At 43.2% G+C, this 13941-nt stretch overlaps 1 protein-coding gene across 3 annotated transcripts in view; it reads left to right on the forward strand.

Moving 5' to 3' along the window:
- The window catches only part of SCFD1 (sec1 family domain containing 1), a 122133-nt gene that overhangs the window by 71306 nt on the left and 36886 nt on the right, over positions 1-13941 (forward strand). For all 3 annotated transcript variants that reach the window (XM_019488789.2, XM_059723016.1, XM_019488790.2), the window contains exons 16-17: positions 2758-2828; positions 13268-13347. In XM_019488789.2, coding sequence (XP_019344334.1) covers positions 2758-2828; positions 13268-13347 — 151 coding nt within the window. The remainder of the gene's footprint in view (positions 1-2757; positions 2829-13267; positions 13348-13941) is intronic.

Here is a 13941-nt window from a genome sequence, read left to right on the forward strand (position 1 = left end):
AGTACAGAGCTCTGCACTAAGGCCGGAACAATCCTATGTACTGGTACAGGCTGGGGACTGATTGGCTAAGCAGCAGCTCTACAGAAAAGGACCTGGGGGTTATGTTGGACAATAAACTGAATATGAGTCAACAGAGTGACCTTGTTGCAAAGAAGGCATATTGGGCTCTATTGGTAGGAGTTATGCCAGCAGATCAAGAGAAGTGATTATTCCATTATATTTGGCACTGGTGAGACCACAACTGGAGTACTGTGTCCAGTTTTGCACTACAGAAAGGATGTAGACCAATTGGAGAGAGTCTGTCAGAGGGCAGTGAAAATGGTTTGGGGGCTGGGACACATGACTTCTGAGGAAAGGCTGAGGAAACTGGTTTATTTAATCTGGAGGAGAGATGACTGAGAGGGGATTTAATTAGAGGTGCACTGATATATGGGTCCAATACCAGATCATCACCAATATAAAGAAAATTGACTATATTGGCCTGATGTGGCTGATCATTTGGCCGATAAATGTCCGTGCATGCGCGCAGCCCCATTGCAGTATGCAGGCAGCAAGGAGTACAGCCCAGCAGCATGGAGAGTTGCATGCAACTAGTAAGTCTTTTGTGGTGGATGGGGGAGGGAAGGGGCATGGAGGGGCAAATCAATGCCTCCCACATGATGAGGGAGGGAGTGGGGCTGGGGTAGGCGCTGCCTGGGGCTGGGCAGGGCATAGGATGAAGCATCTGGTGGGTACAGGGAGGGGGAGCAGCTCCCACCACTGCACACACCTGAGGAAGACACGGGCGGGGGGGGATGTGCCCCCTGGATCTGTGCGGGGGGGTGAGGATGGGCTACAGCTGCAAACTGGGGCAGAGGGCCACTCCAGGCTCTTCCCAGCGAGGGGACTGGGCCACGCTGTGCTTGGGGCAGGGGGAGGGGAGGGAGGGGCTACGATGGGGGCGGCTGCAGCCACCCCAAATTTTGCCATACCCCCCAATAGCCCACCTCCCGGTGCTGCTGCTGCCCACCCAAAGTGCAGCATGGCCCAACCTCCCTGCTGGGAAGAGCCTGATGCAGCCCGCAGCTATAGACCACCTTGTCCTGCACAGATCCAGGACTCTACCCCCACTCCGTGCCCTCCCAGGGTGCGTGCAGCAGGAGCCACAGCTCCATCCCGCACCCCACCCCATCCTGGCTGGGCAGCGACTGCCCCAGCCCCATTCGCTCCCTTACCACGGGTGGCATTGATCTGCCCCCCCACACTCCTCCCACCTCCCTTTCCACCACAACAGACTTACCAGCTACTCACAGCTGTATCGGAAATGGAATCAGTATCAGCCAATATGCCTCCTTAAAAATTGGCTGTTGGTGTCGGCCCGCAAGATCTCTTTTGGTGCACCCCTAGATTTAATAGCGGCCTTCAACTACCAGCAGGGTGGTTCCAAAGAGGACAGAGCTAGACTATTCTCAGTGCTGGCAGATGACAAAACAAGGAGCAATGGTCACAAGTTCTACTAAGGAAAGTTTGGGTTAGATATTAGAAAGAATTTGTTCACCTTGAGGATAGTAAAGAACTGGAACAAATTACCCAGAGAGATGGTAGAATCTCCATCCTTGGAGGTTTTAAGACCCAGCTAAACAAAGCCTTGGCTGGGATTATATAGTTGTTAGATGGTCCTGCTTTGAGCAAGGAGTTGGATTAGATAACCTCCTGAGGTCCCTTCCAACCCTGATTTTCTATGGTTCTATATCAGATGTCTCAAATAAGTAATTGCTTTATTTCAGATACAGTTTCCATTCTTTGTGGAACTTACTTTTAGAATAAATAATCCATCATTGGCATTGTAACTCAAATCTCTCTCCCGTGCTTCTCAGCTTTAAAACATCTACTTTAACATCAGGAAAGACCTTTACCACCTCGTAACATACTTCTTTATATTGAGTATTTCACACTTTTCATAGTATTCTATTGCCATCCTTATTTTTTAATCACTCCTCTTTGATTTCAGTTCCATCTCCAAGTATATCTCTTAAAATATATTTATCTCATACATTCCTATGTCTACAAAGACTTCCTTTTAGTTATAGAGTACTTATATTTTTGTTCATAGACAAGAGAGGACATGAACAGAGTAACCAGTGGGATAGGTTTTATGGAATAGTAGGAGGAATCCGGATGGTGTAACAGTTGGGTCAGCAGGATGTGAAAAGCTATATATAGGTGTGTGGGAGAGGTAACATTTATCCAGAGAACCTTGTCTGGGAGATGTAAGGAATTTTTTTCTCACGAAAGGCTGACATAAATCTTTTCAGCTTATGAGGGTAACTATTACATTTCAGTCAAATTTAGGTCAGTGTAGCCAAATTGATTATCTTAAAGTAAAGGTATTTCTATAGCGCTGTAGTTCTTTTACTCTCATACTGTTTCTTTACCATAGCATTCTGTTTGATGTAGGATGCAAATCTACTTATCTGTGTGCATACTGCTAATTAGAATAAGCCGTAATGCTACTATGGTTTATTGATGCTTATCTTTTACTCCTAGAAGTACTGGTATGGACCAGACCAATTACTGTAACTAGCAAGGTGGTTTTTTTTCTTTTTAATTAAGTGGATTTTTGGTTATTTATCACTTTGGGGATTGTAGACACCGCTGATTTGAGCACCACTGATCTAAATGTTCAGTGTATAGGATATGTAACATAATATAGTGAACTACAAAGTTGTATAGTCTATACACTTATTTAAGATACAAACCCATTTTTCCTCTCTGTAGCGGGAACTCCAGAAGACAAGATGCGGTTGTTTCTTATTTATTACATAAGTTCAACTCAGGCACCCTCAGAGGTATGTTTTTTATACTTCTATAAAGCATAATTGTTGACAAAGTTTTATTCTAAGTCAGTATTCCGTAAAGGATTGAATGAATGCCAGTGCCAGATAGTTTTCCGTTTTTTGAAACAAAAGCTCACTGAAGTCTTATAAAATTGGATCTGCTTACAATTAGTTTTACAGGTGAAATTTTATACTGTTACAAAAAGATGAACAGAAGGGCAGCACTAAAGGTCTGTAAGTCTCTATGTCAAAGTTCATTTTATTTTATGGAGCGGAACTGTGGGGTGCTGACCCTATGGTTTGATCTAAAATAGAAAAAAACCTCTAATTACTTTTTAAGGCTGCTTTTAGCTCTACTAAATTCTACCACGGGTGAGCTCATGGTTTCTGAAATAGGGCTAGTTAATATGAGCGCTTTAGCTCAGTCAAGAACTCTAAATTAGTGGACTGAAAAATACAGCTTGTACCCCTATCAGATACCCTAAGAAGTGTATTTTAGAAGCCTCGCCTTTTCCAAATAAACCTTTTTAGTTGGTTAAGTAACATTTATATTCTCTTCCAGACAAATGGCCTGGGAAATATGCTGATAGTCACTGTTATCTCTGTTTTAAACAAGACATACATTTTAAGAATTAAAGATTCCAGCATGCAGGCAGTGAGATTTTTTTGAGATGATTTAAGCATTCATTTGTCCTACCCTAGGAACATTTGTCACAGGGTAAGTTGTGTGCCTTTGTTTGTCCTGGAACAAAAATATTTGGGTATTGGTATATACGTACATCACCCATATAATATCCTGGGGAAAATAGTTACTCTCTCTTATCTGGGAAACTTAAGATTTGTCTGAGGACAATGGACGTGAACATTAGAGGTGTGCAAAGCGAGTCCTATTCGATTCAGATTCAGCCCAAATCAGGGACAGTGATTCAATTTGTTGATTTGGATCACTGTCCCTGATTCAATTCAGATGAATCCAAATCTGAAGAGTCGATGCTGATTCAGAGAATCAGCGATTCGGACGTTGACACAGCTTTAAAAGATTTTTCTACATGCCTTGAGGTACCAGGTGCAGCTCATGATCACTGCAATCCTGGGGCATATGGAGCATCCCACAAGAGTGCGGGAGGGCCCTTTACGTGCTCGGCAGGGAACCCAGAAGTGGACCGGAAGTACTTCCAGTCTGCTTCAAAGGTCTGCTGGGGAGATCACGGGGGTCCCCCGCACCTCCCCAGCTCAGCAATCAGCTGCAGGGGTTCCCCAGGTGCCCCCCCAGACCCAGGAGGCACAGTCGCTGAGCTGGGGGCATGGGGGGCCCCCCTGTGCACTCCTCAGCAGACCTGGAACTGGACTGGAAGTGCTTCTGGTCCACTTCCAGGTCTACTGGCGAGCGCGCTGGGGAGCCCCTCGTGCTCCTGTAGGACACTTCGCGTACCTCAGCATCACAGCACTCATGAGCCCCTGCTACCCAGAGGTATATAGAAAAAACATTTAAAGCTGTCTCTATGTCCGAATCTCTCTGAATCAATTTGGAGGGTTCTAATTCGATTCGGAGAGGTTAAAAGGTCCTCTGATTTGATTCAGAGATTTGGCCACCGAATTGGGCTGAATTGAGTCAGGGAATGAAGCTTTGCACAGCCCTAATAAACAATTGTTTTGTTGCACTTTGTCCCGGGATAAACTGTTAATCCTGGGATAAATGTGATTACTGAGTACAGCCCTAGAAACCTATCTATATGCAGTGCAAAACTACAATGAGAGGCTATTACTAAACTGGGATTCACTTAGAACTGCAGTCATTATGGGCAGTGGTATTGGACCCCATATTCAGACAAGATATGTTCTGGCAGGAAAAATGAGATAGATGGGTTAAATCACTTTTTGTGGAAAATTGTACAGACTGAGCTAAAGAAGAAAAAATAATTTCACTTCTCTCTAACAACTTGCAACCTATCCTATATTCCTTAGGAATATTTGTGTTACTTGCACAAAGAATAAGAGGCAAAAAATGGAATTCCCTTGTTCTTTAATTTTACTTTCTTTATTGTACATTGCTTCGTTTTATCTCTTTTTTTGGTGTGTCATCATATACTATGTCCTGTTTCAGTTTTGTAAGAACTCAAGTAATATGCAGTGTTATTACATGCTCATAGAAAAATCTGTACATTTCATTATTATATATAATTTTAGTGTCAGTTTTACTGCTTTTTATAAAATAATACAATAAATAAACTACCACTATTACTGCTGCTGCTGGTTGCTGCCACTACTACTGTTTTACAAAATTAGTTGCTGTTGCCAGAGCAGCACTCAAAAGTTTTAGCCACCTAGTATGAAGATGGGTGTGGATATAATTCATATAGGAGGATCATTATATGAAATTTTTAAATCAAACTTGAAATGTTTTGGTATATTTCTTATATTTGGCTACCTTGCTCATTTCAGGGCATTGCCTCTTTTTCATTCTGTTCCTGCCTATCCAGAAATTGTACAGCATTTACTGAATAAAAGATATGGGTATTTACACACTGAGAGGAAGGTTCTCAGGCTCTGATTTTAACTCAGGCAAAAATTTCTTGTGCATTTCACTAGAAATTAATTTGTATCAGAATACTGTGTTGTGAAACAGTAATCTGTATACTACCCCTTAAACGCTTAATGTGCCGAATAAATAATGTGGCTCCTCTTCAGTAATTTAATATGGGAGCTTCTCTGATCAAACTACAGTTTGAAAATGAATCCAGAGCTATTTGCAGTTTGTACTTGTATGCTTTTAATTGTGACTTCTAAACATGAATAATAGAGTTGTTGATTTTTTTTCAAAAGAACTTGAGATAGGTGGCATTAAGTATCTTTCAAAATCTCAGGTATTTTAGCAGAGTTTCTGTGCTATTAGGCCAGGGATGGACAATTATTTCAGGAGGAGGGCCGCTTATCGAATTTTGGCAAGCTGTCAAGGGCCACATGGGTAGCCCTGCCCCCTGACAGGTGCCCCACCCCCTGGTCGCCATCTTGTGACCAGAAGTCTGCCCACTTACCCCTGAGCTTTGCCGCCGGAAGTTCCTCCCCTTGCCCCTGGAAGTACTCTTTTCAGCAAGGGGTTTTGCTGTCTCGGAACCAGAAAAATACCAAATTATATTCTAAAAATTGAAGATTTACAGCATTCATTAATTTGATTTTTAAAAATATTTTTGTCCTGATTTACATGCGTTTGTGTAGTGTATATAGAGGTAATTGCTAAATAGCTTAAAATGAAGTCTTACTCTTATGTATTGGGGGGTGGGGGACATGTGGGAGTGGGTATAGGTTTGTGGGGGGATGTGGGTGTGGGGAAGGGTGTGGGTGTGGGGGGGGCTTGGGGGGTGGGTAGGTGTGGGTGTGGGGTGAGGGAGCATATAGGTGTGTGTGTGGATATATCTAGTGTGGGTGGATATGGCATTTGTGGAGGGCTGTGTCAGGGGAGGATGGCTGGGGTATGTGAGGGGATGTGGGTGTGGGGGTCTGAGCATATGGCAGTGCGAGGAGGGGTGTGGGTGCATGTGTATGCTGGGGTGTGCATGTGGGACTCGCCCTACAAACACACACATGCACACTCTGTCCCTCCCTCATTGAATGGATGCGTGCACACACACGCATACCCTCCCACTCCTAGCCCTGGGGTACTGGCATGGGCCCCGTGCTCCCATGCAGCCGGGAGCCACGTGGTGCAGGAGTGGCCAGTGGAAGTGGTAAAAGCAGCAGCAGGGACGGGGGAGTGAGCGGGTGCACGGAGCACAGCCACAGCTGGGTGTGAGTGTGGGGCCTGCGCCAGTGTCCTGGGGCCAGCGCCAGCAGAGTCCAGAGTGGGGCAGCAGGACCACAGGGCCTGGGCCGGCAGGGATCTATGGAGCCAGGCCATGCTGTGCCAGCAGGGAGAGAGGGGAGCCAGCCCAGCTCCATAGATCCCTGCCAGCCCGAGCCCGCATTCCTGCCACCCCACTCTGGGTCCTACCGGTGCTGGCCCTGGGACACCAGTGTAGGCCCAGTGTTCCCGCCCAGTTGTCATTGCGCTCTGCACACCTGCTTATTGCCACTCCCCCATCCCCTCCCCTGCTTGTGGTCGCTTTCACCACTTCCCGGCCTGCCTGCCAGCTGTTCCTGCACCACATGGCTCCTAGTTGCATGGACAGACCGCAGGACTCAGCAGGAGCCAGCCCAGCCCAGCCCCAAGAACCAGGGCGATCCCCACAGCCCTCCCGTATTCCCTCCCCCACCACTCTTACTTGAATTTCCCTTCAGTGCTGGGAGGCAGGAACAGCCCAAGGGTCTCAGGCCAGAAGACTCTGCTAGGCAGAGGCTTGTGGGGGGGGATGGCACGGGGCCAGGCAGGCCTGGCTGCTGAGTCCTGCCAGCTTCCCCTGGGTCCTACTGCCCCTGGCCCCTGTCATATTTGACAGGCAAGCAGGAGCAAATAAATCTTAATTTTCTCAATTTTTAGGGACCATACTGGCCAGATAGAATGGCCTGGTGGGTTGGATGTGGCCCACGAGCCGCATTTTGCCCACCCCGTCTTTGCCTGTGCCTAAGATGCTCAGCACATAAGTAATGGCCCAGGAAAGGAGGGATAGGCATATGGTAACTTTAAGCTATCTTTGTGCCTCTCTAATCCTGAGCTCTATCTGGGGCTGGAGAGGACCCCAAAATAACATAGGCAGACTTGGAAATCACTTCGAATTACTTCAGCCCTTCTGGATTGCTCTGTAGGCTACTGTGCTACCTGAAATCTGTGCAGTGCTGCATACTTCATTACCTTCTATACCAGAAACCTTTGTAGGTATAATGAAGAGAAGGGCCTGGACCAGGGGTCAGCAACCCCCAGTACACATGCAAGAGCGTGACACTCAAAGGAATTTTGGTTGGCAGGTGCACCTCAGGGCGGACGGTGGGGAAGAGGCTGCCACAACAAGGATCAGGTCACTCGGTTCCCCTGCCATCCACCCAGAGGTGCACATGCACTCACTGCCAGCAGCAAGCCAGGCTAGTGCTCCACAGACCCCAGTGCAGCATCTTTGAGGAGGTGCTGCCTGCTTTGAGCAGCCCAGGATCTGTGGCAGGGGCCTGCCCAGCCTGACTGTGGTAGGTAGCGAGGAAGCAGAAAGCAGCTATACTGAGGTCCTCAGAGCACCTTCAGGTGGATGGCAGTGAAGGGGCCTGAACTGCGCTGCTACAACAAGGATCAGTTCCCCTACCATCCACCCCTGGCATATCAACATCTAAGTAGTGGTTGCAGGTATTTTTGGCACTCTGCCCAAAAATGTTGCCAACCCCTGGCCCGGACTTATCTAGACTTGTCTTCACTACCTCTCCCAGGAAATCTTTCCTGTGACCAGATACAGAACTTGTACGTTCTCCATGAAGTTCTGCCTCTCTATGTGGTGTAAAGGAGAGGATGAAGAAGAGTATCTCACCTAATTTAAATCAAAATAGTTTAAAATAATTTTGGAAATGTGGGTTTCTGTAGATCTCAGTAAACAAGCCACCCTTTTAGAAAATACGTCAGTGGCAAGAGGATTTTTTCAAGTGAAAAGTTTTGTGATGTTTTCTATTATCTTGCTTTGGAATTTTGAGTTTTACTTTTCACTGTAAATATGTACTTGAGAGAACTTTGTCTCCTCTCAATGGCAGTATACATTTTTAGCAAGTTTGTCTTCATGTTTTGCTGTTACAGTATCTCATATATATGTCTAAATCTGGCTTTGTTTTCATATGGGAATAGAATATACATGAGGGAAAAAATCCAAGTGTTAGAATCCATTAAAATATATTGGTTGGCTCTAAAGACTTAAGATAGTGAGATAGAGTTGATAAATTCACACACAGAAAAGTAGAATAAAGATATGAACAAAATAAGTTGTTGAGATGAATTTGACAGAATGGTGGGGTTTTTTCTTTTGTTAATAGTTATTATAAAATAAGATTTTACAAGAATTAATTCAGTAAAAATAATACTTCTGCATTACCCTGTGGTTATTTTCACTTTTCACTTAAATGGTTACTTTTTGTGTTTGGTAATCTTCATCTCTCTAGTGTTTTCAGTAAGTAATTTGAAGTAAGGATGAAGAGATTGCTTCTTGTTCCTAACAATAAGCTCCTGCTATTTGAGATGTTTTTTGCCTCAGTAATGGAATCTCTGCTGTCCTATTTGGCACTTGATTTAATAAAAAAAGATGATAATATCTGCAATAATAACAGCAAAGACTTCTTCAAAATATTAGTAAACTAAAATTAGCTTTCATAATAGATACGTTAAGTTTCTTAGGACTGCAGGAGGATATCAGTATGATTTAAAGTAGTTCCTTCACTCAACAAATATGCAAATGACACATATAATGTACTCCACTTGTATAATAAGTACATCATTGTTTAAGTAAATAGCACAATACAAGCCCCTGTGTTTTTTCCATTGATTGCACTGTAACAAATTGTAGTTATCTGCATATTGCTGAAGTTCAATGGAACTCTTTGGCTATGCTTTCTAATTTGTAAAATGTGCCTCATTTAACTTCATAATTGATTAAACTGATTAGGAGCCCACAGTTTCAAAGCTTGTGAAACAGCTTTAAACTGACTATGTCCTGTCAATTTTAGTGCTTCAATTAGAGGCATAATATATTCAGAGAAGAAAAGTAACAAACGGTTATAAGGTGCAAAAAGCTTTAGTACAGTGGTTCTCAACCTTTTCTGGGTCAAGGCACCTATCCATAACTTTTCTGAATTTCAGAGGCCCCAGCTGAGAATCAATGGCCCAATACAAGAATTTGACCAAAACATGATATGTTTAGGACATTTTCCTATGCTCATTTTTGTCACAGATACTGGTGTAATAAAAGGAAGGGGAAACTTGGCAAAGCAGACACCACTTCAAACAAAGCACTCCTAATACCAAACCAAGGAGTAACCCAGTATTCCAGAGGTGTAGCTAGTTGTTTCTGTGTCGTGGACAGGAAAGGGGGAATGGGTGAGGGAGTGGGAAGGGCTTTGCACTTAGCAAAAGAGAATGAGAGGTGGGAGAGATGGGCCGAGTCTTACCTATAGCAGCATGGACTCACCCAAGGGCTGCAGGCTCCCACCCTCTGCTACATTAACCCTCTCATAGCTGTTACTGTATAGATCAGGACTGTACAAGCCTTATTTTGGCTGTAAAAAGGTTAACAATGTGGTGGCTGCTGCACAGCAGGGGGGAGGGGGAGAGAGGCTGCTAGGGGTATCCTGCCTCTGGTCTGCATTACCAGCAGGACAGTGCAAAGGGCTGCAGCCAGAGTGGGTGCAGAGTTCCTTCTCAGGGATATATCATGTACACATATATTGCAATACAGTAGACATTCATCTGCACCCACAGCCTTGCTGGTTCATCACTGGGGACCTACCAAAATCACAACAGAAGTGGACTGTGCAGCAGCTCCTTTATTCTTGCAGGTAACCTCTCCCCCCACCCACTGCTGATTGGCGGAGAGGGCCTGCCTCTGCCTCTCACTCCTGATCAGCAGGGAGACGAAAACCACAGTTTTAAATATGGCACCATTTTTGTCTCCTGGCCTGTCAGAAGCAAACAGCAGGGCCACTGGGGCTCCTCAGCCAATCAGCAATATGGGGGGAGAGGGAGGTGAGGGAGAACCTGGAAGATTGAACAAGCTGCCATGCAGCCCACTTCTGCTGATTGCAGTAGGTCTCTATCCATAAGGACTGTCTTCAGCACCACTAAGAAATTTTGGGAAGGAGGAGAGAGAGGCTAACTGGTCTGCAGCTACATGAATCTGATAGTTAAATATTTCTGTCATTGCAGAAAAGAAAGCTCATGGGCTGTTTGTAGCCACTACTGTTGTTGCATATTTCCTCGTTGGACTGAAGATACTAAAGAAACAGTCTTGTATTATTCTCATGCTGCATTGCAGACCTCTCTTAGAATTCTTCCTTTCAGTGGCCAGGTGTCTTTGCTTCCTGATTTTGTAACATTGGGTATATTCATAAGCACAAGTTCATATGTTTTGCCTTGCATTGAAGTCAGAGACTTAATATGAAAAAAGTATAACCAAATCTTTACACACATTTTTGAAATCATCAAATCTAGAGTAAAATAAGTAGCATGAAGAATGTTAAAATTCATAGTAGACCCATGTGGCATTTAAACTTCCCTTTGTTTGGATGGGCTTCCAAGCACTGTCCCTGGGTTCTCTAGCCCACATTGAGTTATCTCTTCTGAAATTAGGACACTGGCCAACCTGTCCTAGGTCTGGTTTGTGCTAAAGAGTTTACTATCAGGGTTACACTGCCACCCCCTAGTGTACTCGCCAACCTAACTGTGCTGACAGAAACTTTCCCACATATGATGTTCTTGCTCTGGTCAGTGTGATTGCTACGCCAAGCAAACTAATTTTTTTATCCTTGTATGGGTCTCTGGTGCAGTCCTGTTTATCAGGTTACCTTTTGGTCAGCCTCAAAACTGCCATCAGGTTGTTGGTTGCCTTGTTATGAGCTCATCTGGAGGGGTCTGATTATTGGGAAAGTAGCCCACTCATTGAAAGTACTGGTATTTAGATACAAGATCATCAAGGCTTAGTGACCTTTCACTGTTAGGCCTGTGCAAGTCAATCCAAGATGGAGGTAATAAGACTGTCAAGAAAATGCAGAACAGCCTTATCAGAATAGTGTGAGCCAGATGCCGTGGGTATCAAATATAATTAGCAAGACAACTTCTCCAAATCACTATATGCAGTTTCTTTAGGAACATAATTAAACTATATGACTGACCCATGATAACCTTAAACTAATCTCTGATAACATCACGGATTTGTTGCTGGTTTTAAGTATCACTTCGTTCTGCATAAAAGAAAAATAAGTATATCTTTGAGTATGTGATAGTTTTAGTTTTAGGGGAACAACTAACCATAACAGATCTAATAATACCAAATCTGCATACCCACCTGATCATGAGTAATTGTGTGAAGATGTCTTTTCTTTTTCAGATTTATAATAACCTAAGAATTTAGGTGTCTCTTCCCCACGCGCCCCCCCCCCCCAATCTGTTTTACTTCATTTGCTACCAAATTTGCTATCATTCATATCAGGCCTGACAGCCGGATCTGGCCCATGGTTAAACCACCCATCTGGCCCACAGGGCAAAAAGTTTGAGCACCACTGTTTTAAATTATACCTCTAGTCCATACATAGTTTGTGATAATTTCTCATGCCATCTTTCAGGGCCTCCAGTAAGACGTGAGACATTACACTGGAGGAAGAAAACAGATCATTTGTACCAGAGAAATCTGATTTGAAGGGAGAGACAAATGTGTGGTTTCGTGGTTGGAATGAAATCAAGTGTATTTGGATTTCTTGGGGTTTCAGGAAGTTTGACCTTTGGAAATTTTATTTTAGGATCTGGCTCAGTAGCTGGCGTAAGTTTGACACCACTGACCGAAGCCATCAGTTCTAGTTAGTTAAGGCACACCAGTTTCTACAGTCAGTGACACATAAGGAGCTGATACGAGTGACAATTTTTTACTCTTCCCTGGCTTACTTCCTTCCCCCATTCCTCCAAACCAGGTACCCATGTACTGCTTATTCCACTTACTCTTACAGCTCAAACTTGTGCCTCTGAAGCAAAGACATTTTAACTGTTGTGTAACCACATGCTGGCAATATGTCCATTATGTTGAAAAGCAGCATTTCATTCAGACTGAAAATGCATCCAGTAGGGTTGAACATGTACAAAACAAAATCCTTAATCTGAGTTCCTGGTTACAGTAAATCAGCAGAGAATCCAAAGTGGCTACCTTAGAATCAATGCATCTAGATCTGATGTCAGAAGATATGTGCTACCACTGCTAGCATTGTCCTGTTGTTGACTAAATAGAGGACACTTATCTCCAAGGCTGTTTTATCTAGAGTTTCACTAGAACTAAATCTGCATCAAAAATAAGAAAGGAAAAGAAAAAGTTAGGCTGTCTCCCTAAACAGAATCATGTCTTATGTACAAGAGAGAATGCAGTAGGAAAAAACAAAAGCTAAATACATTTTAATGCTGCAGTACAAATGATGCCAAGCCTAGTTAGCTGATTAGTACGCGATGAATCATAGCAACTAAAAATAAAAAATAAGTCCATTGATAACACTTTTTAAAAATCTTGCAATTATATAGAATTCCCTAGTAAATGGCTATACCCTCTATACAGACTTTATTAAAAAGCCAAGCTAAATGTCATATTGGAGTCCAAAAATAAAAGTTCTTCTCTTTCGTGATTTCTGCAACTCCTGAAATCAATTGAAATTCTTAATTGTCTTTTCTGTACTAATTTAGCTTACATTTATATTTCTTAGTTGACATGCATAGAAGAAGAAAACAACTACACACCAAGTGTCTTTAGACTGGTTTATTTATAAGAGTTGAAACCCACTGTAACTCTTTTTTGTGATTTCAGATTGATTTGGAGCAGTACAAAAAGGCATTGACAGATGCAGGGTGTAATCTGGCTCCCTTGAACTACATAAAACAATGGAAGTAAGTTAATACTTCTCTCAAAGTAATGCATAATTGGCATGGAATAGAAAGATTTATAGACTGTAACCAGAGTATCAGGAAAATATGCATAATTTCCAGTGTTTCAAATTGTGAACCTTGACGCATAGTTTATGACAATACATCTTGCTGTCACTGATTTCCCAATATAATCTGAATATTTTTAAGCCAAGCTCTAACGTGTCAGAATTTGGTGACACTTTACTGTTAACTATGTACTTAATTTTTTTTCCCCCAGACAAAGAGAAAAACCAAAGCAACTCACTGCTTCAGAAGCAGGCTCTAGTTTAAGCTGAAAAGTCCTTGTTTCTGATCCTTGTTTGAGTCCCATTAGCCACACTTCCTGCACTATGAAATTTTTTTTAAATGTCATAAAAGCAGAAAACTATTTGGTTCATTCTCATCCTTAATTTTTAGATGCAATAGTCCTAATACCTTTCAGTTTCCTAACTATAGTTCACCTTAATTCTAAATTTAAGATTGGCAAATGTTGGGCTATTTTGGAAGGGATGAAGTAGGTTTTAGTTCAGGTTTATAAAGAGAAAGATGTTTGTAGTTTGCTCAGTTACCTGATGA

This window comes from Alligator mississippiensis, chromosome 2 (assembly GCF_030867095.1).
Source record: "Alligator mississippiensis isolate rAllMis1 chromosome 2, rAllMis1, whole genome shotgun sequence".
Lineage (NCBI taxonomy): Eukaryota > Metazoa > Chordata > Crocodylia > Alligatoridae > Alligator > Alligator mississippiensis.